At 42.8% G+C, this 26,000-nt stretch overlaps 1 protein-coding gene across 4 annotated transcripts; it reads right to left on the bottom strand.

The window, feature by feature from the left end:
- Positions 1–1,825: 1,825 nt before the first annotated feature.
- Positions 1,826–24,579, bottom strand: LOC101943794 (histone H4 transcription factor-like). 4 transcript variants are annotated; one of them, XM_065577682.1, is made up of 10 exons: positions 24,424–24,579; positions 22,934–23,095; positions 20,696–20,919; positions 13,804–13,918; positions 12,555–12,707; positions 11,497–11,574; positions 10,313–10,433; positions 7,702–7,840; positions 5,637–5,752; positions 1,826–3,034 (listed from the first exon to the last, which is right to left on the bottom strand). In XM_065577682.1, the coding sequence occupies exons 2-10, from the start codon at positions 23,082–23,084 to the stop codon at positions 2,635–2,637; spliced, it is 1,497 nt and encodes a 498-aa protein (XP_065433754.1). In that variant the 5' UTR covers positions 23,085–23,095; positions 24,424–24,579; the 3' UTR covers positions 1,826–2,634. The 4 variants fall into 4 exon arrangements, with proteins under 4 accessions (XP_065433754.1, XP_065433760.1, XP_065433744.1 ...); XM_065577688.1 differs by having other exon boundaries at positions 24,420–24,557; XM_065577672.1 differs by having other exon boundaries at positions 24,342–24,457.
- Positions 24,580–26,000: the final 1,421 nt, after the last annotated feature.

Consider the following 26,000-nt stretch of genomic DNA (forward strand, 5'->3'; position numbering starts at 1 on the left):
TCAGGGGGGGGCGGGAAGTGGGAGGGGCAGGGGCGGGGCTAGGGCGGGGCTCCTCCCGTCCTCTTTTTTGCTCGCTGAAATATGGTAACCCTACCACCAACAGCACTGCTGGAGCTCAGGAAAAAGCAGGGCTGAAAGTGGCTCCCGTCCACATACAGGGCAGAGCCCCCCCCATACCCATGGGGAGGGCTGTGACCCCCTTGCTCCACCGGGAGGGCAGTAACTCCACAGATTAGATGAATTTTAGTATAATGCACCCATTGAATGGGGGGGGGGGCTACATCCTCATCTCATGTATTGATATTCACTACAGGGGCTTTTGATCTAATGTTAAGTCTTTGATCCTACAACTGACTTTCTGCAAGTGGACGCCTGCACCTGCACCTGCATGGAGTCCCCAGTGATGGCAGTGGAGCTCAGTCTAGGTATGGGGGTCTGCTGCGGGAATCAGTGGCAGGATTGAGGCCTAAGATTTTCCTAGTGCCCCTTACAGGGGAACTGGTAAAGACCTGTTGATTTAGGTTGCCTAACACTTTCCATTTTAAAAGATTATTTTCTTTGAGAAGCATTAATAGCTCTATTGTTTGCAGCAGGCCTTTGATAGTCAGCAGGGAGAAATCCCTCAGGCCACAGAAGTGCCTTTTTTTTTTTTTGCCTAGTGAAATTCCATTCAGATTTAGGTGAGTTGTAAAGTGTTAAATGAAAAACAATCCCAATTTTCTTTTTCTTACTGGCATTCCACAGAAAAGTATTGGCAGCCTGCCAAAAATCAATCACTATTCTAGACACCCTGGTCCATGCTGCCACCAAAGCAGCTGCAGCAGCCAACACTGTTCTGGGAACATTTGGGAGCTACCAAAGCAACTGCAGGGGGGAGAGCCAAGCTGGCCCCTCCCCCCATCAATCCCTCCAATCTCACCCCACTTCAGGGGGCACCATATGCATCACAAGCTCCCCCAACTCCTGGAGGATGGGGGATGAGAGAGACAAGCTGGGATTCCCACAAAAACCCCTCTTGACCCAGCATAGGGCCCCATCAAATCAAACCTCCTCTGGGGGCACTACATGGGGCAGGTACTCCCCTGATTTTTTAGGACAGGAGAGAGCGAGCCAAGCTGGACTCCAACCATAATACATAGGCACTGTAGCTCAAGTGGTAGATGTCTGTGCTGCAGTGGTGGAGGTTCAGATGTATAGATTGGAACTTGGTCAAAAAGTGCATTATTTTAACAAAAAAAAATGAAAAACTTTTTTGGCCTTTGTTTAGTTAAATACCTCAAAGATTCCATCTCTGGTAGGCATCTAAATTAGAAGTAAAAGATCCTATAACAATTTCTGAAACAATTAGGTGATAAGAGGCAGGTCTGAACTTGGTGGCTAATTCAATTAGGACTGGAATGGGGACAAATTTTTCTCAAAGGAGGGTTCTTTATTGTGGAATTCCTTCCCAGAAAAAGTCTGCCAAAACCCCTCCTTAGTTGCCTTTAAGGTATACATCAAGTTTTCATTTATTTCAGCTGGCCTATTTTTGGCTGTCTGGGCTCCCTCCCCTTGCTTTTATATCTGCTACTCTTGTTTCTCCACTCTTCTTATTGGTCAAGAACTGATTGCTCTGTAGGTTGGGTGATTTGATGGATACTAGGTTTGTTCTAGGTTTTAATGGGTATGACCCTGTCCCAGTTTTTCTGGAACTGTATATCCCTGTACATTTTAGTTGGAGAGCTTATTCTTTTTTAGGTTTAAAAAAAGGTATTTTATTGCATGGCAGTAGCTGTCTCATTACTGGCACCTTTATAGGTGAATAAAAAACTAAATAATACTGGAGTCACGGCCAACATTTTTTATTTAACAGGTTCTAATAACCATGGCTGCATAGAATTATTTCTGAAAACTAGTCACCACTTCTAGTGCCCAAATGATTATTTTGAAATACTTTGTAATCTCTCAATTATAATGAGTGCTATCTGAAACCAAGATTAGTTCTCTGAACATCCTTTTCACTATTCTATGAATGCAAACAATTATTGAATTGTAATCACCTTTAAACAATGAAAAAGGTTTTAAAATTATATTAATTTACAAAACACATCATAGCTTAAAGCCAAAGTAAACTACTTGAAAGACACTTAAAATTACTCTAGCATATATTTGAAATATACTTAACATCACTAACTAAAGGCAAAAGACACTTGTTAGAAATATTGTAGACCAGATGCATTATGAAAAATAAATGTTTATCTAATAAAAAAAAATAGCAATGCATAATCTACCAGATCAAACCCTTTGTCTAGTGTACTGGCTCAGAATTTTGCCTCTGAGGGATAGCTTTGTTTCTTTTGTATAGACAGACTAGAAGAGCACACAGATTAATGAAATCCAATACCTTCTTGTCGGATGAGTTAGTCATCTAAGTATCACATATTGAACATATAGCAAAACCTTTCAGGTGTACTATCATTTATTCAGATAAAATAATTTAGTATATTTAACAAATATATACACAATGTTACATACAAAATTTGACAAGTGAAAATAATGCAGACTCTTCGTAAATTTCATATATAGTTAAAATAATGAACTCTTCCAGGACTACTAAATAGGTCCTAAAGTAAAATCCAAGAAAATGCATTTTTCTTAAACAGCAACCTGAATTCCCAAGCCCATTGCAATTTCTATTAATTTTTCCTTTGTATTCAATGTCATTGCTTCATCAAGTTCAGAGGGAGAAGCAGAGTTTTCAAATGACTGTGGTGTAGTTTGAAGTTCAAAATACATTGGCTCCATTATGGAGGTCTCTGATTCTACCATAACCTTTTCCGCAGTAGTTTGTGACCATCTCTGACATCTTGTGGTATGTAGTTCCACTGATGAATGGCTTCTTTTGCAAGAGGCATAGCTGTCTTTTCCAGTACTGTTTTGAACTACTGAAGACTTCTTTGGCGCCATCTTGTTCTCAAGACCCTGATCTAAACCCATGACAGCATTATAAACTGCTACATTCAGCCTCAAGTACCCATCATCATCTTCTTTGTATCTAAGAGAATAAAATTAAAGTAATGAAAATAAAAATTAATGTAGCTTTATATAGATTAGAAAGGCAAAGGCACAAAATGAGCTCAAAGTAGCTACAGGAATAAAGGGAAACAAGACGACTTATTATCAATACATTAGAAGCAAGAGGAAGACCAAAGACAGGGTAGGCCCACTGCTCAATGAAGAGGGAGATACAGTAACAGGAAACTTGGAAATGACAGAGATGCTTAATGACCTCTTTGTTTCGGTCTTCACCGAGAAGTCTAAAGGAATGCCTAACATAGTGAATGCTAATGGGAATGGGGTAGGTTTAGCAGATAAAATAAAAAAAGAACAAGTTAAAAATCACTTAGAAAAGTTAGATGCCTGCAAGTCACCAGGGCCTGATGAAATGCATCCTAGAATACTCAAGGAGCTAATAGAGGAGGTATCTGAGCCTCTAGCTATTATCTTTGGAAAATCATGGGAGACGGGAGAGATTCCAGAAGACTGGAAAAGGGCAAATATAGTGCCCGTCTATAAAAAGGGAAATAAAAACAACCCAGGAAACTACAGACCAGTTAGTTTAACTTCTGTGCCAGGGAAGATAGTGGAGCAAGTAATTCAGGAAATCATCTGCAAACACTTGGAAGGTGGTAAGGTGATAGGGAATAGCCAGCATGGATTTGTAAAGAACAAATCGTGTCAAACCAATCTGATAGCTTTCTTTGATAGGATAACGAGCCTTGTGGATAAGGGAGAAGCTGTGGATGTGATATACCTAGACTTTAGTAAAGCATTTGATACGGTCTCGCATGATATTCTTATAGATAAACTAGGCAAATACAATTTATATGGGGCTACTATAAGGTGGGTGCATAACTGGCAGGATAACCGTACTCAGAGAGTTGTTATTAATGGTTCCCAATCCTGCTGGAAAGGCATAACAAGTGGGGTCCCGCAGGGGTCTGTTTTGGGACCGGCTCTGTTCAATATCTTCATTAACGACTTAGATATTGGCATAGAAAGTACGCTTATTAAGTTTGCAGATGATACCAAACTGGGAGGGATTGCAACTGCTTTGGACGACACGGTCATAATTCAAAATGATCTGGACAAATTGGAGAAATGGTCTGAGGTAAACAGGATGAAGTTTAACAAAGACAAATGCAAAGTGCTCCACTTAGGAAGGAGAAATCAGTTTCACACATACAGAATGGGAAGAGACTGTCTAGGAAGGAGTACGGCAGAAAGGGATCTAGGGGTTATAGTGGACCACAAGCTAAATATGAGCCAACAGTGTGATGCTGTTGCAAAAAAAAGCAAACATGATTCTGGGATGTACTAACAGGTGTTTTGTGAGCAAGACACGAGAAGTCATTCTTCCGCTCTACTCTGCGCTGGTTAGGCCTCAACTGGAGTATTGTGTCCAGTTCTGGGCACCGCATTTCAAGAAAGATGTGGAGAAATTGGAGAGGGTCCAGAGAAGAGCAACAAGAATGATTAAAGGAACATGACCTATGAAGGAAGGCTGAAATAATTGGGTTTGTTTAGTTTGGAAAAGAGAAGACTGAGAGGGGACATGATAGCAGTTTTCAGGTATCTAAAAGGGTGTCATAAGGAGGAGGGAGAAAACTTGTTCACCTTAGCCTCTAAGGGTAGAACAAGAAGCAATGGGCTTAAACTGCAGCAAGGGAGGTTTAGGTTGGACATTAGGAAAAAGTTCTTAACTGTCAGGGTGGTTAAACACTGGAATAAATTGCCTAGGGAGGTTGTGGAATCTCCATCTCTGGAGATATTTAAGAGTAGGTTAGATAAATGTCTATCAGGGATGGTCTAGACCAGGGGTCGACGACGTTTGGCACGTGGCTCACCAGGGTTAGCACCCTGGCTGGCCGGGCCAGTTTATTTACCTGCTGACGCGGCAGGTTCGGCCGATCGCGGCCCGCACTGGCCGCGGTTTGCTGTCCTGGGCCATTGGGGGCGGCGGGAAGCGGTGCGGGCCAGGGATGTGCTGGCCGCGGCTTCCCGCGCGCCCTCCCCCCCATTGGCCTGGGACAGCGAACCGCAGCCAGTGCGGGCCGCGATCGGCCGAACCTGCCACGTCAGCAGGTAAATAAACTGGCCCGGCCAGCCAGGGTGCTAACCCTGGTGAGCCACGTGCCAAACGTTGCCGACTCCTGGTCTAGACAGTATTTGGTCCTGCCATGAGGGCAGGGGACTGGACTCGATGACCTCTCGAGGTCCCTTCCAGTCTTAGAATCTATGAATACATGCATACAAATACAAAATTACAAAAATGCATACTAAATCCAAATGGCTAGCATTTAAAACCCAAATCATAAATTGCAATGTATGAAATGGTAGTTAAAGGAAACGAAATTTATGCAAAGAAACAAACATAATGGCACTAACTGCTTTGTGCAACTCGAAACGTGAACCTGCATAGAAGAGATATCTATTCATAACATATTTTATTAGAAGAGCTCCTCATTCTCTAAATTGAGCACTAGATGGTAATCAACCAAATATCTGTATCCCTTATACGAGACTGCCCCACGCCCCTCCCCCCCAGGAAAAAAGAAGATTTCATTTTTTGCTTTGGGTAAGAATTGATAACATACCTGAAGCGAGAATGACAGCTGAGTTTGTGCGCCTTGCGAAGATGCAGAGTCAATGTGTAACACCAGGAATAACATTTCTGACAGATGTGACATTTATATTTTAGATTGCCATTATTCTGAGGAAAAGATGGTGTGGAAATCAGTAATTGAGGTTGATGATAAATACAGAGTAAAATTAAAGTAAGAAAAAATTAATATTAACTATATGTTACACTCCTGTAATACTTAGAAAATAATGTAAGTACACATTTTTAATAGATAACCTCCACTGAATATTGCAATTTTCTGATCTAAAATTATACTGCAGATACCTCAGTCTTAGTGATAGCAGGGTCTATGGCTTCCCCTCAAGCAACTGCAGCTTAAACAAACATCAGCTGGATAGTACTGGATTGCAATACATCAGACATTATAACCAGGGCCAGCTTTAGTGAAAGTGGTGCCCTGGGCGAACTTGTATTTTGGCGCCCCCTTCCCTCTCCCCTCATCACCCCTGGCTCCTACAGGCTCCCTGGGCTCCCCCCCCAACCTCTGGGCCATTGCCTATACTTCATGTCCACAGGAAAGTCCATTCAATGTGAACCATGGGCGACGCCCATCTATTGCGAGTTAAGTGTCCCTTGATGAGCCACTTACTTTGACTAGTCCCTTCAAGATGTGCTGGCTAACTATCTTGTGGGCATTACCCCAGGAGCAAACATTTGAAATACAGGTATAGAGTCAATACTTATAACTTCAAGTACAAAAATGATACATGCATACAGATAGCATAAACATATTCAGCAAATCATAACCTTTTCGTAGACATCTTACATGCCACATTTTGTAAAAGATTTGTTGCAAATATATAACAGTGGTTGCAACAGTGATCGGCATGGTCATGTTTTAATCAGATAACGTCACAATGAGTAACTGCTACAACTAGCAAATTCCTAGGCCACTGTCAGCAGAAGTGCAGGTGGCATGGTATATGGTGTATTGCCACACTTACTTCTGTGCTGCTGCAGTGGCTTGCGGTGCCTGGCACTTGGCCTGCAGCTCAAGGCAGGCTTCGCGCTGTCACATGGGGACTGCAACTTGCCAGAGCCCACAGCCCTCCTGCAGCCCCTAGCCACTCTTGGCTCCACAAGCATTTTGACAGGATTGACCAAGCAGTAATAACAACAATACGTGTGTGTGTGCGCGCGCATGACAGAGAGAGAGAAAGCCAGTGTGTGAGAGAGAGAGAGAGAGAGAGCGCGCGCGCGCCTGTGTGTGTGTGTGTGTGTGAGACAATCTGTGTTGGGGGACTGTGAGAGGCAGAGTGTATGTGGGTGTGAGAGCCTGTGTGTGTTAGGGAGTTTGAGAGACAGTGAGCGCACTATCACTTTAAGTCCCTCCTCCCCCCAGCTCAGCCCAGCTCCCCCCTCCCCCCAAGCGGGTTTCGCTTCTCCTGGCCCTGGCCTGGCTGGCCCTGTCAGAGACTGAACGGTGCAGGGCCACAGGCAGGGAGGGACTTGGCTCCACTCTGGGCAGCAAGTGGTGGGCCAGTGCAGAGCCGGGGACCTCAGCCACGTGGCTGAGGAGAGTGTGGGGGGGCAGGGAGAAGCCCAGCACGGGGGAGGGATCGGAGAAGAGAGGAGTCCAGCCACAGCCAGCCAGGGGAAGCCCAATCCCCTTATGGCAACCCCCTGGCTACAGCACCCCAGGCTTGGGCCCCGTTTGCCTGGCCCTGATTAGAACTCAGACAAGTTCAAAAACCACATAATAAATATGTACCAGTTCTAGTTCTGTTATTGTGTGCTGTACTAGTTCTAGGGACAGAGTGCAGTAAATTGACACAGAAATATATTCCTTCAAATATTTTGCTTCTCAGGATAGGAATGGCTTGTTGATTTACAGGAAAGAAAACATGATACTGGCCCAGTTTTCAAGATTGGGAACATGCAACTGTGTACAGTTAATTTATGCACCCAAATAGCCTAGATGCAAGCACAAGGCAGGTATTTTGACATACACATGCATTTTGAAAATCAGCCCCTATTGTCTATTAAAAGATACTTCCGTCTACTCTTTTAATACCCACCATATGTGCTCTCTTGTAATGCTGTCTCAAGATCTGTAAAGTCCGTGAAGTAAAAACACATCCTTCTACATCACAGCTGTAGGCATTTGAATCATTGTGTGTTTCAACATGTTTATGAAGATCATAAGCATTCTTAAAACTGAGGAGCATATAGGTGAAACAAATTACTTTTACTGTTCAAATAACAGCAATAATAGCAGAGAGGGTGTGGTCTAGTACAGTGGCTCTCAACTTTTTTGGGCTCAGGACCCCTTTTTAAATATTTATGGCCTGCAGGGCCGGTGCAAGGATATTTTGAGCCCTAGACGAAACTTCCACCTTGCACCCCCGCTCCCCGTGCCCTCCCCCCAGAGCATCTATTATTATAAACTTTCAAAAATGAATACAGTGGAGTCACATCTTACACGGGGGTTAGGTTCTAAAGTCAGCGCGAAAGAGGAAAATTGCATATAGTGAAAATTACCATAAAGTACAGTACACTCAGTATACACTGTATACACTAGAACAGGAGTCCTCAACCTACGGCACTCGAGTCAATTTTTTTTTAAATGGCAGGCTGCGGGTCCTGGCCGCCGCTGAGCCCGCGGCTGGCCTGGGGTTCCGTTCACTCAGCCAGCAACGGGCTGAGCGGGGCCGGCAGTGGGCTGGCGGCCAGGACCCCAGCTGGCAGGAGCCGGCAGACGGAACCTCAGACCGGCAGCGGGTTCAGCGGCAGCTGGGACCCGCAGCCTGCCATTTAAAAAAAAAAAATCCGCTTGCGTGCCACCTTTGGCACGCGAGCCGTAGGTTGAAGACCCCTGTTCTAGTGTATACAGTGTATCCTGTAAAAAGAACAGGAGTACTTGTGGCACCTTAGAGACTAACGTGTGGTGTGCTTTATGGTAATTTTCACTATACGCGATTTTCCTCTTATGCGCTGACCTTAGAACGTAACCCCCGTGTAAGATATCACTCCACGGTAGTGAAAAAATAAATTTTTGGGCACTGCTTTTTGGTGCCCCCAAATATTGGCACCCTAGGCGGCCGCCTAGTTCACCTAGTGGCTACACCGGCTCTGATGGCCTGTTGCAACCCAGTAAATACTCTGAGTGTGGAGGCCCTGGGATGGTTTTGGTTGGATCCTGCCCCCCCCATCTGGGGGAGGGGAAGGTTGGGTCCTGCCCGGCACTCACCTCACAGTGGCAGCACCTGTGCTGTGGGGCTTGCTGGGCTTGGCTCTCAGCTCCAGGCTTTGCAACCTCAGGGATTGCAGCATTACTCAAGTTTGGCCCTGCCCCCCTGATTGGACCAAATTTGTCTGAGTGGAATTGTGATCTGGCTCATGGGGGGTTGCAGTGCCACTCAAATTTGGTCCACCCAGAATCCTGTCATGATAGCTGGGCCAAACCTGAGTGGTGCTGGGACCCCAAAGATTGCAGTGCCTTCAGCAGGGAGGCGAGCCCAGCCAGCCTCACGGGACAGGAGCTGCCATGTGACCCTTGGAAACATTCTAGGTACCCAGTGTTGGGTTCCAACCCACAAGTTGAGAAACCCTGATCTAGTGGTTGAAGCACAGGAGTGGGAGTCACAGATTCTTGGGTTCTATTCATGGTTCTGACAATGATGAGCAATGGGGACCTTGTACAAATCACTTATCCTTTCTACGTCCATTTCACAATCTGTGAAAGGGGAATATACTTCCACATTCTCATTATTATGGTTTGGGGGTAATCTCTAATTCTACTTTCTTCCTAGGCATCCAGGCTATGTCCAAATCTTGCCACTTTTTCCACAATAACTTTTCAATGATCCATCCACGCCTCTCTGTCCTCTAAAACTCTTGTCCATGCACTGATCAAATGTTGTCATAATAAGAGCAACTTCTTCCGCTCTAGTCTCTCAAATATTCATATTACTCCCTCCAGTCTACCTAAAACATGCACATGAAAGTGTTATCCATTTATCTGACCTCTCCTGGAATCCATCCCTGCATCAGGTTTAAACTTCTTAACCTCCCTTTCAAGGCCCTATTTAATTTGGCCCCTGCCTACGTATGTAAGTGTTCTAAATCATTAAGTCTCCCTCCCTTTGCTCCATCAGTGATGCCACCGTCAGTGTTCCCTTTGACTGAACTGGAAAAAGTAAAGAAGGTTGTGAGAGCCACCAGGAAGTTAGAGAATCAAGTGGGGAGTGGAAAAATAGAGGTAGCTGAGAGGAAATGGGTAAAATGATCCAGCAGCAAGAGGACAATTCAGAAGAGGAGCATCTGACTCTCACAGAAATATCCAGTAACCCTTGCAGCTGATCAATTGAGGGGGGAAATAGTTGCTAAATATGGCCTAAATTGATCATTGATGACCTTTTCTTACAGTATGCATAGTCTTACCTGGAAGACATCTTTTGGCACTAGAAACAAAGTATCGTTCCTACTTCCACCATAAGTTCAAGAAGTGCCTTTATGTGTTCCAGCAGACTAATGCATCAGTCTACCTACTTATTTATTTTTTTTGAGCTAAGGGTTGCTATTTTAAGGGCTGAATGTTTTTCTTACCTTTGTTACCTCTTACATTCATTGAACACTGACTTATTTCCACACTTCTGTTGATTAGCTAAGAGTTCCAAATCTTCTTACCTACTCTCACAGAGATCACAGTGGAAAGGGCGTTCATCACAGTGTCGGAATCTGATGTGCGCTTTCAGAGAGGAGACACTTGTACATACCATATCACAAAATGGACATGTAACATGGGTAACTGGAGAAATAATAATACTTTTATTTCTATGTCACTCCTTTGCCAAGACACTCAGTCTGTGGTGCAATATGATAAAAACATTTAGAAAAACCCATTCACACTAAAATTAACAACTAACGCTAATTTGGGTATACAATGCATAAGAAAAAAAAGAGGGGAAAAGAAAGAGAACAGAGGGGTAATAAATATGGGCCAAATAGTGGGCATTCCAATAAACATGCACGTGAAAAAGCATTTTGAGGTATTTTCAAAACGTAGATGGAGAGAGAGACAAATTTCAGAGGGGAAGGGGGAGTCTGTTTCACTCTCTAGGGCCTAGTAAAACAAAGGCCTAATTGCCTACTTGCTTATGGCACAATGGTGGGAATTCGTAAAAGGTGGATGTTGTGAGAGTGCATGCAACAGGAAATTCTGAATGTAGGCAGGATCTACATTTTGGTTGGGAGTTTAAAGAAGTGTGTCATTTTATAATCTGATGCTTTATGGGCAGCCAATATAAAATATGTTTGGTTGGCATAATGTGCTCATGCTAACTGCTTGTCTGGATGGGGAAATAGACCAGAATAGCAACTGAAGAATAAGCTATTCCTCCTTAGCTATTGCTAGGTAGCTCCACATATGGACACTCTTATCCCGGAGCAAGAGTGCCCTTTTCTTATTGAGCTTAATCCACTTGGAAAGTTAATTAAACTAAATTACAGATAGTCACTCTTATTCCAGAATAGCTTTAGCACTTTACATTTATACTCTATCTTACTCCAGAATAACCTCCCCAAGAAGACAAACCCTAAGAGGGAATTGTAATATTCAAACTTTGTAGTCAAGTGAGGACACGAAGAGGAGAAAGTCCTAAACAACTGGGCATGCGAAGAGGAGAAAACCATCTCATATGGACTATCTATCTGATAGTAAGACTTCTGTTTCCCCACAATTGTATCAATTTCCTTGAGTCTGTATACTGCTTCTCTCAGCTGACATATGAAAAGATATCTTAATAATATTATCATCTATCTATGGTTGTGCTAGTTTAGTAGCACAGTTATTTTAAAAAGCTCTGACTCACCATGGCCTCTCATATGGTCTCGTAGTAACCTCTCATTGGCAAAGTGTTTGTCACAATTCTGACAAACAAATACCTGTTCTGAAATTTAATGGGAAGTGATCAGTGATGCAATTGATATTTATTGATCTATTTTTAAAACACATAGATTAGGGTTGTCAATTTGATCACTAAACTGTCACAGCAGTGGGATAATTTCAGTATTATTTTGTATTCCAGATGTTTTCCAGAAAAAAATCTGGTTTAGGGTAATTGCAGAATTTTAATTAGCAATATATTAATTTTACTCCTAACAAGACAACAATCTGTTAAAAAATATTAACAGTTTTAACCTGCCAAGTTTTTGAGCTTTATGGTTTGAGTACTTATATAGACCCCATTACCATAGCATCCATAGTACCTGAGCACTTTCCAAGTATTTAAAAAAAAAAAAAAAAATCTCTCTTCCTTCCTGGCCTGTAGGAAAAATATCCTGATTAGTTTATAGTTTGTTGAAGGGGTGGGAGGGTGGTAGGAGAATGTGCTGCAGTGAAGAACATATTGAGTAAAATCTAAGCTCAAGAGAGTGTTGCATTTAGTTCTGAAAGTGGTTAGTTCCATGATCATTCAGATCACTTTCAGAAGTGAATTTCATAATTTAAGTCCAGCTCCTGTAAGAGTTCGGTCTCTGGCATTCAACAGCTTCTCCTATTGGTCATCGGTTTCACTATTCCAATGGAATGCAGTTGCCCTCAGAAGCCATGGGCATGGAGTCAGAGGCAATCTTTATTTTTACAATGAAATGCCACAACTGTCAGGTGGATAGCCACTATGTTTAAATATGCATCTGAGTGCTCTCTCTCTTTCTCCCATTACCCCAATTCATCATTTATATCAAGCAATCCTTGCAAAGCCAAAAGTACTTCCATGCTTCAGGAAGATAATTTCCTTCCTAAAGTCAATTTTGCATTTAATTGACACTTCTGAAAAATAATAATAGGTGTTATATATGTACTATTATAAACCGGCTCAAAAGTAAATCCCTAAATAAATGTAAATAGAAATAGAGCAAATCCACTTACGATCCTCTGAAACCTGGCGCTTGGCATGATCAAAAAACTTGGTATTATTGGAGAACATCGCTCCACAAGAGGGACAGGCCACCACTCTTTCTTGAGTGTGGGTTCTTAAGTGATCCCATAGCTTGTGCTTTCCTTTAAATGTTCCTGAACAATCTAAACACACATACTATATAAGATTACAGAACAGCTGCACATGAGCACTTTCCTGTTTGTACTCAAGAGAAAATAAAGATTGTATTATATATAGTCCATCAATACATTTTTAGAAGAGCACAACTAAAATGTTTTTAGGAAAAGTCAGAACATTACTACTGCAAACACTACAGAGTTCAGTTGTGCAAATGCTACACAGGGCCTGTTGAAAAGCCTACTAAAAATCAATGGAACGATTCCCAGTGACTTCAGTGGGCTTTGGCTTAGGCCAGTGTTACTCAAACTTTTCCTGTCTGCGTCCCCCGCTCCATTACTCCTCAGCCAAGGTTTCCTCAGCAGAGGAGCTTGAGCTGATGGCAGAGCTGAGGTTGGGGGCAGAACTAGAGCTAGATGCAGAGCTGGCCTGGAGGCGGGGCAGAGGGAGAACGAGGGCAGAGCTGGGCTGGGGGCAGAGTGGAGGTGTGGCTGGAGCTGGAGTGGGGGCAGAACGGAGCTGGGGCTGGAGCTAGGCTGGGGGCAGAGCGGGGCTGGATGGTGCTCCCTCCACACCCCGTGGGGGCTGGCCTGGGCCCCACCAAGTGTCCCCTTAAACATTCCTCCATGTCCCCCCAGTGGGGCGTGCCCCACAGTTTGGGATTACTGGCTTAGGCAAAATTCCCATTGAAGTTATGTGCAGAACGCCCATTAAATTACTGTTTTTGCATTGGTGTGAAAAAGTTTTAGGGCAGCAACATTGTTACTCTAAGCTCAAAAACATTCCTTCCAGTGTAGGACCCCAAGCCTGTGGGTGCTGAAAGTTTTCAACTACCACTGAGGTCAAATGGGAATTGAGGGTGCTCAGAACCTTGAAGGATTGGACTCTGGCATACTAGGCTTTTAATTAAGTGATTTGGCATTGCTAGTGCAATCCATTTAAACTAATCAGGAGCATACAATGTAGGTAAAGGACTTTATTTAAGATGGCTGGAAAAAGGCTGTATGAAGAGATCTAACGTATTCCTGTGCTTCATGAAACACTCAGTAAATTTTATAGTGGCAGTGAAATTACTAGGGCAATATTCCAGATTTTGTAAATTAAATTTAGAATGTGAGCTACCTTTCCAGAGACAACAACAAATAGCTTTCTTGTTACTTGAGATGTTTTCTTTCTCAGTAGAGTATGCATGCATGGCAACATGCCGATAAAACCATTCTGGGTTGTTGTAGGTAACCTGAGGACAAAATGAAACCATGAAGATGATGGATAGTGTTGGCAAGAAATCAAATGACAAAAACAAAAACACATTGATAGAAGTGATTTCTAGAGAATTTACACAGAGTAAATGGTGCCTCATCTACTGAAGAAATTTTGAATAGGGCAGTCGATTAATCGCAGTTAACTCACGCAATTAACTCGAAAAATTAATCGCAATTAAAAAAATCATGATTAATCGCACATTTAAACAATAGAATACCAACTGAAATTTAATAAATATTTTGGACGTTTTCCTACATTTTCAAATATATCGATTTCAGTTACAACACACAATACAAAGTGTACAGTGCTCACTTTATATTATTTTTATTACAGATATTTGCACTGGAAAAATGATAAACAAAAATAGTATTTTTCAATTCACCTCATACAAGTACAGAAGTGCAATCTCTTTATCGTGAAAGTGCAACTTACAAACTTAGATTTTTTGTTACATAACTGCACTCAAAAAATAAAATAATGTAAAACTTTAGAACCTACAAGTCCACTCAGTCCTACTTCTTGTTCAGTCAATGGCTCAGAAAAACAAGTTTGTTTACATTTACAGGAGATAATGCTGCTCACTTCTTATTTACAATGTCACCAGAAAGTGAGAACAGGCATTTGCATGGCACTTTTGGAGCTGGAATTGCTAGGTATTTACACGCTAGATATGCTAAACATTCGTATGCCCCTTCATGCTTCGGCCACCATTCCAGAGGACATGTTTCTATACTGATGGCACAAGTTAAAAAAAAATGTGTAAATTAAATTTGTGACTTAACTATTTGGGGGAGAATTGTATGTCTCCGGATGACCCAACACATGTTGTTCGTTTTAAGAACACTTTCACTTCAGATTTGACAAAACGCAAAGAAGGTACCAATGGGAGATTTCTAAAGAGCTACAGCACTCGACCCAAGGTTTAAGAATCTGAAGTGACTTCCAAAATCTGAGATAGATGAGGTGTGGAGCATGCTTTCAGAAGTCTTAAAAGAGCAACATTCCAATGCGGAAACTACAGAACTGAACCACCAAAAAAAGAAAATCCACCTTCTGCCAGTGGCATCTGAGTCAGATGATGAAAATGAACATGCGTCGGTCCGCACTACTTTGGACTGTTATCAAGCAGAACCTGTCATCGGCATGGATGCATGTCCTCTGGAATAGTGGTTGAAACATGAAGGGACATATGAATCTTTAGCAGATCTGGCACGTAAATATTTTGTGACACCAGCTACAACACTGCCATGCAAACACCTGTTGTCACATTCAGGTGACATTGTAAACAAGAAGCGGGCAGCATTATCTCCTGCAAATGTAAACAAACTTGTTTTTCTGAGCGATTGGCTGAACAAGAAGTAGGACTGAGTAGACTTGTAGGCTCTAAAAGTTTTACATTGTTTTGTTTTTTGAGTGTAGTTATTTTTTGTACATAATTCTACATTTGTAAGTTCAACTTTCATGATAAAGAGATTGCACTACATTATTTATACTAGGTGAATTGAAAAATACTATTTCTTTTGTTTTTTACTGTGCAAATATTTGTAATTAAAAATAATACTATAAAGTGAGCACTGTGGTAAATGAAATCAAAATATTTGAACATGTAGAAAACATCCATAAATATTTAAATAAATGGTATTCTATTACTCTTTAACAGTGCAATTAATCGCAATTAATTTTTTAAATTGCTTTACAGCCCTAATTTTGAACATACTTCCATATATACCAGATCCTGAATTTGGCCTTAACTGTAGTACAGCGATTGGCAACCTTTGGCATGCGGCCCGTCAGGGAAATCCGCTGGCAGGCTGGGACTGTTTGTTTACCTGCAGCGTCCACAGGTTCGGCCAATCGCAGCTCCCACTGGTCGCAGTTCGCTGTTCCAAGCCAATGGGGGCTGCGGAAAGCGGTAGCCAGCACATCCCTTGGCCCACGCTGCTTCCCACAGCCCCCACTGGCCTGGAACAGCGAACCACGACCAGTGGGTGCTGCGATCGGCTGAACATGCGGACGCTGCAGGTAAACAAACTGTCCTGATGTGCCAGCGGATTTCCCTGACAGGCCGTGTGCCAAAGGTTGCTGATCTCTGCTGTAGTAGCTTAAAGATAGTCAGTCTATTTTAGTCCAGTGGCTCCCGACTTTTCTATTGTTGGAAGCCCCCCTCTTCTGATGGGTTAGCAAATAGGAGCCCTCACCATCCCATCGTACCATGCCCTGGTATAGTTGTCACTGACTCTCCATATTTCTTTACCTATTCTCATTTTTTAAAATTGTTTTTCTATTCTCTCTTTTTCCTTGTCTTTTTACTTCCCCCCTACATTCTCCCGCTCACCAGAAACCTACTAGTGCAGGCAGGGCCGGCTCCAGGGTTTTGGCCGCCCCAAGCAGCCAAAAAACAAAAAAACAAAATAAAAACCCGCAATCACGATCTGCGGCAGCAATTCAGCGGAAGGTCCTTCGCTCCGAGCAGGAGTGAGGGACCGTCCGCCGAATAGCTGGACCTGCCGCCCCTCTCCGGAGTGGCCGCCCCAAGCACCTGCTTGCCAAGCTGGTGCCTGGAGCCGACCCTGAGTGCAGGTTGCTCAGAGTGGACATAGGTGGCACATCATCTCAGTAACTTTAGATTTAAGTGTTGCTGCAGTGGAGGAGAGCAAGAGAAACTTAAGGGCTGCTGCCTGAGCCAGATGGCTTGTACCATTGAGTCGATCTGCAGTTTGAGACATTAGGAGCCACCACAGAAGCTGGGAAGCAAAATGGGTGATTTTCAAGGAAGACTTTATCCGTTGCTATGGGAGTGGAAATGGTTAGCAGCTTTCCCTGCCCCCTCTCTCTCTCTTCTCTTTTGTTTTGCATCTTACCCCACCTTTCTGGACTAGTCTAGCCTGCCTACCAGGTTGGGAAACACTATTTTAATTAATACAATTCATAACAGCAGTTTAAGCTTGAAGGAACATGTATAGAAATATTTAGCAAAGTGCTACATATAGAAAAAAATAAAATTAAAGGGCATATTTCATCTTAATAAGTGAAGAAAACCATACAAAAAAACCCCAATTACCATAAAAACTGATTATATGCTAACTGAAAATGAAGTTACTACCCCATCAGAACAACTCCCATAAATGTTAAAGGTTTTTTTAAATACATGTTCCACAAATGAGAACAGGTTTCCAGACATGCACAACCAGGGCGGCTCTTGATTCCTGGCCTGAAAAAATGTGAGATCTCTGAGTTTTATTGGTATTTCTTAAAATTAAAGGCCTAGCAACATGCAAGATCACTTCTAGTAAGTACATACACAAGGACTTTTTTTTTAACCTTTATATTTTAAAAACAACAATCACTGTGGGAAAAGTAACCTCCATAAGTTATGGGACTCAATGGAAATGGAACCTGCAGGTCAAGCTATACAACCAATTATCTTATGATACAGTTAATTAATATCTGTTTTGATTTTTAATTTTAAAGAGAAATGAATGTTTGTGAAAGGTTCTATATTTCATACACTGAGCCCAGATCCACAAAGGGACTTAGGTGCCTAGAAAACCACAAGAACAACACTGTGATCCACGAACCCTGAGTTAAGCACCTAAGGCTTCCTATACAATGAATGGGGAGAGAGAGGTGCCTAAGGCCACCCACAAAACTCAGCACACTAGGCACAGAACTGCTTAAGCTAGTCAAGGGGAGATGCCAATGAGAGGGGATCCAAGCCTCACCCTTGTCATGAAGATAAGTGTCTAATTCTGTGCTGCAGGGAGGTGTCTATTTCTGCTTGTGATCCACAACTGCGAGAAGATAGGCATTCCTCTGCCTAAGTCACACGTGGGGCCTGATCTGGCAGACATGCTCTGAGGCCACCAACTCTGCACAGAAATACTGTGGGTGGAAGGGAGCGAACCCCAGTTCAAGTCTTGCCTCTGCCCAGTGAAAAGGTATTTGAACAAGGGATCTACCTCCTCTCAGGTGCATGTTCTAATCACTAGACTATTCTCATGTGGATCTCCCTCATTCTTTCCTTTTGAAACTATTCCATTTTAAATAACTGAATATTAATTTGGCCAGCGAAAGTGTGAGAATCATTAGAGTTTAGTGGGGACTTAAACTGCTGGCCTCCAGTATTCTGGGTGAGTGCCCTAACCACTGGGATAAAGATAAAAGGTTCTTTCATTACCTGCCAACCCCCCATTATTGGTGTGGCATTAGGTGGCCTATGAACACACTTACTGGATTGAGCAACACATGCAATTTAGTCAGAGGGATGCCTATCTTCCTGAGTCATGACTCACGTGGAGGCTTAGATGGCAGATAGGCATCCATACCATAATGGTCCTCTAGCACATGGATAAGAGCACTGGCCTTATAAACCAGGGTTTGTGATTTCAATTGTCATTAAGGACTTGTACCAATAATTTTCAGACTAGATGGTCACAATGATCCCTTGTGGCCTTGGAATACATGAACACCTACAATGAGGAAGCAATGTCCTTGCCCAGAGGCAAAAACATAGGCGCCTACGTAACTTTTACTGCAAAAATTTAGATGCTGAGTGACTTTAGGTACCTACAGGGTTAGGCAGCAGCCAAGCAGGGGTTTTGTGAATCACAGTGGCGCCTAAAAATGCTATACAGGCACCTAAATCTGGGGGTTAGGCACCTAAGTACCTTTGTAGATCCAGGCCCTAGTGACTAAAATCCTCTATTTATACAGGTAGAGGTGGTTGTGACAGATTAAAACTAATCTGTCAATAATTCTTATTTGATGTAGAAATGCACTGACATGAAGAGAGAAATCGAAGAATTATATGAGCACTGTCTCTTTAAATTCATAGCCAAAGGAACAAATGAGCTTTTTTCTAGGTTAACATCTCAGAGGAGACAAAGACCAGGATCCAGTCACCCTTTAGGCAGACTAAGATCAAAGGGCTTGTGAAATACTACATCTTGAGAGAAGAAATTGGGAAATACCTCTAGTGCTAGATAAGGGGAATGTTAATAGAAACATGGGACAATAACCATTATACAGAGAATGGAAACTATTCCACTCCCTCAAGATAGTACATTTTTTCAAACATTACAGACTTAAAATCAGCAATGAGCTCCATGTAGGCAGACCTTCGTGCCTCTGCAGAGCACCAGTGAGGTCCATGGGGGGGTACATCTCATGGACTTCACTGAAGAATCAGGATCATTGTTTGTACCCGCAACCAGAATTGGCACACCTTTAAAATGAAAAATGGTCACAAATGAGAAACAACTGAAAGCTGGGGGGGGGGGGGGGGGGGGGGGCGGGGGACACATACTTGAGACTCTTGAAACCATGTGACTTTGAATGGCCAAAGGAGTGGGGGGCGGGAAGGGGAGAGAGAGCTCTTCTTGAAATGTAAGCATCTACTTGTTTTTAATTCTGTAGAATTAAACTTGAAGTGAACCTATCTAGATGAGATTTGCAGAGTGAGTATCATAGCGTTTCTGTGTTCTGCATGCCATGTCTTTTGTTTTAATCTGATTCTCTATTCTTAATTTACTTATTCGTTATTAAGCTATTTGAGTCAAAGACTGATGTTTGTAAATTTCATGAAAACCAACCCGGGGGGGGGGGAGGGGGCAACAACCTTTAAAAAGAGGTAGTAGTGAAGGAAGGTTGTCTGAAGCCTACCTTGCTCAGTGTTCTCAATCTAAAGGGCATGCCTAAGGAGTCTCTTCCAGATGGAGCATCAGTTGCAGGGCTTCAACCCAATGGATGCAAAGAGAATGCCCACTGACAAGAACTGAGTTTAGGGGGCCAAAGATGACAGACACAATGCTTCCACACGCTGCCCTACCAATATGGTCCCACTCTGCTAGGATGAATACTTCTAAGGGGCAAAAGGTAGTTTAGTTTCAGAGCCCATTCAGTCATTACCAACTATGCGAACACTGGCAAGGAGGATATTAATTGGTGTAAAATGTAATCGTTCTCTTGATACAAAAAGAGAAAGTGACGAGGTGATATCTTTTATTGGACTAACTTCTGCTGGTGAAAGAGACAAGCTTTCAAGCTTACAGAGAGCTCTTCAACAGTCAACATGGGTACAACAACACTGCAAACAACTCTTGATACAGACATTGTCCACTAGGAATTGGATGGAGACCACTAATTAATTTTACATATTCCACTAAAGAGCTGTCAGAAGCTGACATTTTTCAGTTGCTCCCAGGCTATGTCAGATTTGAATTAGTGACCTAAAGATGAAAGGCTCATTAACAAATCCTCTGAGCCATCCAATTTCAGAATCATTAAAAGGCTGCAAATATCTGAGAGAAAATATCAGATATTCTTGTCTAATTTTTGTTCCAGAAAATGGTCAAAGTAAATACAGTGGGTTTCTTAATCAGGTTGATGGCATATTCATTAGCTTAGAATATTTCTGGTTACTTTACAATTTTGTAAGATATATTTCTAAAACACAGAAAAAGCAGTGCAGTGGGAAAAAAGTCATTTTAGTTCCAACAAAAGGAAGAATACTTGGATTTAAAGTAAACTGGTAGTAGATGCTAAAATAAATGGTGTTTATATATAGTATATACTTTGGCAAACACTATCACAATAATTACCATTTCTACTTATGAAGACGGAATGGAACAACACTCAATAATATATAATAAAAAAATTCAGTAGTGAAACCTCTCTTTTCCAGGTGCTGGAACTGGGGAAGGTTAAGGTAGAGTTAGGAGACAAGAAAGGAAACAACATTCATTTCACTTACATCACAATTCTCCCATTGGCAAACATACATCTCTGAAATCCTTGGTATCTGATTCTGGTTATAGCTGTTCTGGGAACATGCTGGCCAATCTTGGTGTGATGCCCTTAACTGAGAGCCTAAGAATTTCAACTTGGTGTGGTAACTATGAAAATTTACATGGGTTACCAGCTCCCTGGGACCTGTAGCCAAAAATTCACAATTTCTCCACCAACAATGGTACTGCTCTAAACACACACAAAAAAAAAGAAATAATGTTTCATGGAATGTTGTATTAAGTTAGGAACTGTGTGAGACAATCTTCAAGAAGGTACCAGAAGATAACTATTACTTACATTTTAGGGGAGGATCTACTGAAGCATTGGTAAAACTAGTAGAGTGACGGATAACAGCTATGTTCAGATAATTAAATATCTAAAGATTTTAAGCCTCAGCAATGAACAAGATTTTTCACTTTCTCAAAACTCATAATTCTAGTGGAATTTTCCCCAGAAAGAGAGCACTGGACTTAGAATGTCTGAGTAAGGTCTATTGAATGGTTGTACAGTGTTACTGTTTACTATTAGAAAGACAAGTTGGGCGAAGTAATATCCTTGTCTGTGTAATATCCTGGGACCAACATGGCTACAAGAACACTGCATATAACTGATCACACATTACCACAATATAAATGATAATAGTAAAGACTTGAGGCCTGATTCTTAAGCACTGGACTTTTAGCAAATGACTGTCCTTGCTCCAAAAATCTTGGTTGTGTTTTCAAATTTTACAATCAATCTGCACTCCAGCCTGTATAACAGCCAACCAAACTTTTAATTATTCAATAATCTTTCCTGAACCCACTTGAGTAGTTAGTTATATAGTACAAACTGGATTATCCAAATGTAATGGGAACAATGAATAAATATGGAAACACAAAGGAAATTCCAAGGCACAGAAAGAAGAGGATATCTCTATTTCAGATAAAAGAGTTTCTGATCATTTTGGTTTGGATATTTGAGTGTTGCACAATATTTGATTTTTGACAGTGCAAATCTTGAATTCAAAGGACATTGTTAAGAATACCTGATACGGAAACTGGCTGTTTGGCATTTTTAGTTTGCAGGCTTTCACACGGCCATCACTCTGTTCTGCCTACTTGTTTCAATCCAGTGAGTTGGCAGAGGTTCTAAATTTGAAAGAGACTCCATGTGGGTGCAAGGATCTGCCCACATCTATTCAATTGCAGGATAGAGCCCACGTAATAAGGCAACAAAACAAAAAGTAACACAGGAATTACTTGAGTCTCTCATGCCCAGTACTCCCAGTAGGTTATACGCAGTTGTAACATCATAGAATTATTCATTCTGGAGCACCAAAGCAATCCAGGACAAGCCCAGTGGTTTTGGAGGACCAATACAGAATGTTGTAAAAATTAGCTTTTTACTTACGTATGAGCTAAAATACTGTCAGTCTGGATAGAGGAGGCATTGAGTGCATATTGTTGTTGGTTCAATTTTACTTTCCATTTACTGTACCTTTAATTAAACTCGGTCTAGTATTTATACCAGCAATGAAACATGTGAAAATAGTGTTAAGAATAAAGGTCAGAATTCATAACAGCTACAATATTAAAAATATCTACTACACTATTGCTATTGCAGTCTACATAGACTGCTTACAATTTTCTGTGGGATACAACTGAGGTTTTCTTGTAAGTAACTAATACCATTAGAAGAAAGATGCAAGATATAGAACAAAAGCAAGTAAATACTGTTTATTTATTCACAGAAAACAGTTACAACAAAAGGGCAAGTTTCCTCTAAGTTGATTTCTCCAACCTCCACCTTAAAGTTAGAAATCTTAAGTAACACATAAGTTCCAGAGATCCAAAAATTCTTTTTTGAGACTACCAATTAAAACAAACAAACAAACAAACAAAAACACACACCACACTTTAGCCCTCATTCAAGAAAAAATTGAGTTTAAACTTCTGATTCATGACTTCAGCTACATTAGCATTATTTCTATTTTAGTACTGTATCTTTAGATAAAGAGAAAACCAGCAAAATCAGATGCAAATAAAAAAAACAAAAATAGGCCCCAGTCCTGCAAGTGTCTCTGGTATGTAGTCACCAGCACACACAGAGTCCTATTGACTTCATTTTACCAGCAAAGTGCCAGTGCAAGATCAGGGCCACAAACTAAAAAATCTTCAAAACTGCGATATTATCTGTATGGTGAATGAGACAGATCTATTACCTGTTCTTTCCAGAGGATGTTGTTGATACTCTTTCAAGTGTTCTGCAATGTGGTCACAAAATTCCTCCATACATTTTCCTACAAAAAGGCATTCTTCCCATTCACACAGTAATATCAGTTCAGAGCTCTTGAATTTGTTTCCAGGGGCCATTACTTAAAATCCTTTAACAGTACAGAGTAGTTTTCTGTGTTATTAGATTTACAGAAATTTCTCTTATGAAAACAACCATAATATAATTTACCCCCCAAATTATGATATGTACCTTTTTATAACTGGGTGGATAATATCTTCCAGACTCTATGGCCTAATCTACACACAAAAGTTGTACCTCTTTAACAATATTGATATAGTTCAAGCAGTACACACACAGTGCGGGCACTGTACTGATATAAATCTGTTTATACTAGTATAGCTTAGTCCCATATAGGAAGGGAACTAAGCTATACTGATATAAGCACCTGTATACCAGCATAAACATACTAGGGATTTGTACTGGTATAACTATATATTGGTAAAAAAAAACCTCATCCCTAATCAACAGAATACCAATACAAAACCTGTGTGAAGACTAGGCCTTAGGCAGACGAGTGAGGAAATGGGCCCTAAATCAGTTTCTCTGTTTCAACATCATGAAATTATATAGGTACTCAGTGCACCTGCTGACAGGATTTCTGTACTTTGACTAGAGAAAGTGCTAGCAAAAGGAACTGAAGTTAACTAACCACCGTTTTCCAAAATCGCTGACACACCTGAAAACGTTATGCAGGGCTGGGAAGGCGCCTCTGACCAATTGTAACGGTGCCATCTCGGCGGTTACACCGGATTGCACTGGTCACTGAGTGTCACTGAGTCCCTGACCTGTGGCGCACAACGCATTGATGGTCCTACCCAGGTCCTGAATCCCCCCGCCCGTGTAATCTTCCATTTTCAAATGAATTAATACGTTACCCAAATTTGGAATAATTAACAAAAAACAAATGATCGTTATTCTTTGTTTGAATTGCGCCCTATCTGCGCCCAAAAGGTGCCAGCGCGCTGCCAAGGGGGGCGGGGCAGAAGGCCCCTGGGAACCGGGCTGGGCAGAGCAAGACCGACTCTCTGGAAAGGACCCCGGGGCCGGTAGTTCCGGAGGGCTGCGTCCGAGGTGCCGGCTGCGGGAACGGCTCAATGCATTTGAATTACAACGGTCCAAAGATGCCCCTTTGCCCGTCACTTCTCCCAACCCCCCGCTCTAGGGCCTCATGGACGGAGGCAGGCGGAGCGCTGACACTAAGAGGCGCCTCCCCCATCATTAGCCCCACGGACACGGGGAGCGCTCAGAGCCGGGGGGCAAGGGGGAGGGGCGGACACAGACACGCGCTGGCCAAGCCGCGCGCGCGGACGCACACGGCAGGGGCGGGAAAGCACCTTAGAGCAGCCGGAGCCCGCGCGCCTCAGCCGCCCTGGCAGCGGGATCGAGGCTCCCGCCTTGCCTGGATAACTCACGTGCCTAGTGAGGCGGGGAGGGGCTACGGCAGCCAATCAGGGCGGAGGTGGCTCCTCCTTATAGCAGCCCGGGGGGCGGGGCCGAGACTCCGAGTGACCGAGTTCCCTGCGGTGCTGCCTCAGCGGGTGGAGGGAGGAGCACGCGCAACCGCCGCCAACTGATGAACTCGGTGCTCCTCGCTCCATCTCCCCCCCGCCCCTGCCTTGACTGAGCGCCGACTCCTCGATCAACCACCCCAGGCCCTCTGGGATCGGCCCCGCCCCCTTCACGCACCAGAGGGAGGCGGGGACATGGAGGAGTCCAGCCCCGCCCCCTCATGAAATGAGCAAGCCTCCGCTCCCCCGCCCCCCCATGTGCCAGTGAGCTGCCCCTCGCCCCCCCCTACCATGACCCAGTCCCCAAGCCCCTCTTCTTCTGCTGTGCTATGTGTGATACAAACCAGTCACCCACAGGCAGGGTGGTGGCCTTTCCTGGCTCATTGCCACCTTTCCCCCTCACACACACATGGCCCAGATTTCCCTAGCGTAGACAGGGCCACAGGTGCCACCTACGTGGCCTTCATAGACTGCTTGGATTTGCATGGGGTAAAATTTTAAATTGTATGTGGGATTTGTAAGTTATCAGCTGTGACATTGTATGTGACACAAAAAAGGTGGCGTGCAATTTGCGTTACATGTAATCACTCCGCTTTGATCCTGCAAGTGATGGCCGCGCTCATCTAGAAAGGGTGGACACAGTGTTCCTATGGTGACTGAGTGAGTGTAAGAATCAGGTTTTCCAAAAGGAACAGCAGTGTCCTGGGCTGCTAGGTTTAGGCCTAGGTCAGCTGTGTTGCCCAGTGTAGAAAGCCATGGCTGTGCTAAGTAACATTAATGTGCCACAAGTACTCCTGTTCTTATTAATGTTTAATTTTACTTATGTGTAGACGTGTTGAAGTCAGTGTAGGACTACTCAAGATCTTAAAAGTTATTCATGTGGTTAAGCATATATAGGATTGGGGCTTTATAGGCTGACTCATGCTTAGTTAAACAGGTAAATCTTTGTGCGATTGGGGCTTTAGATTATAAATACTTTGGGGCAGGCACTATCTCTTACCATGTGACTGTATAATTCCATTACAATAAGGCCCTTGTCCTGACTGGGATCTGTAGCTGGTGCTATCACAATACATACACATAATAAATGTGATACGTTGTTGATGTCATTCCATTTTCATGGTAGCCTACTGAGCAATTGCTGTTTGTGACTTTTATTTTTCCATTATATATCTTTGTTTTGCCTGTTTTCAATAGAATTTTTTTCTAGGCCAAATAGAGTATTGCATGGAACAAAAGAAAAAAAGAGATCAGGTAGGTGAGGTAATATGCAGATGGATGCCCTGTTCGTCGGAGCCCTGGGTGCCTGGGACCCCTGCAACGAGCGTGTGCTGTGGACCTGCGGGATCGGTCGACGCTACACACGGCTCATGTGGTGCCTCATGGTCTCGACACCATCCGGTGGTCCAGGGACATCTACACTGGCCACCGACAGTACCAGGAGGTGTGATCCGGAGCGACATCATGCATCGACTACGAGAAAGG

The sequence above is a fragment of the Chrysemys picta genome, chromosome 1, assembly GCF_011386835.1.
Source record: "Chrysemys picta bellii isolate R12L10 chromosome 1, ASM1138683v2, whole genome shotgun sequence".
Classification (NCBI taxonomy): Eukaryota; Metazoa; Chordata; order Testudines; family Emydidae; genus Chrysemys; species Chrysemys picta.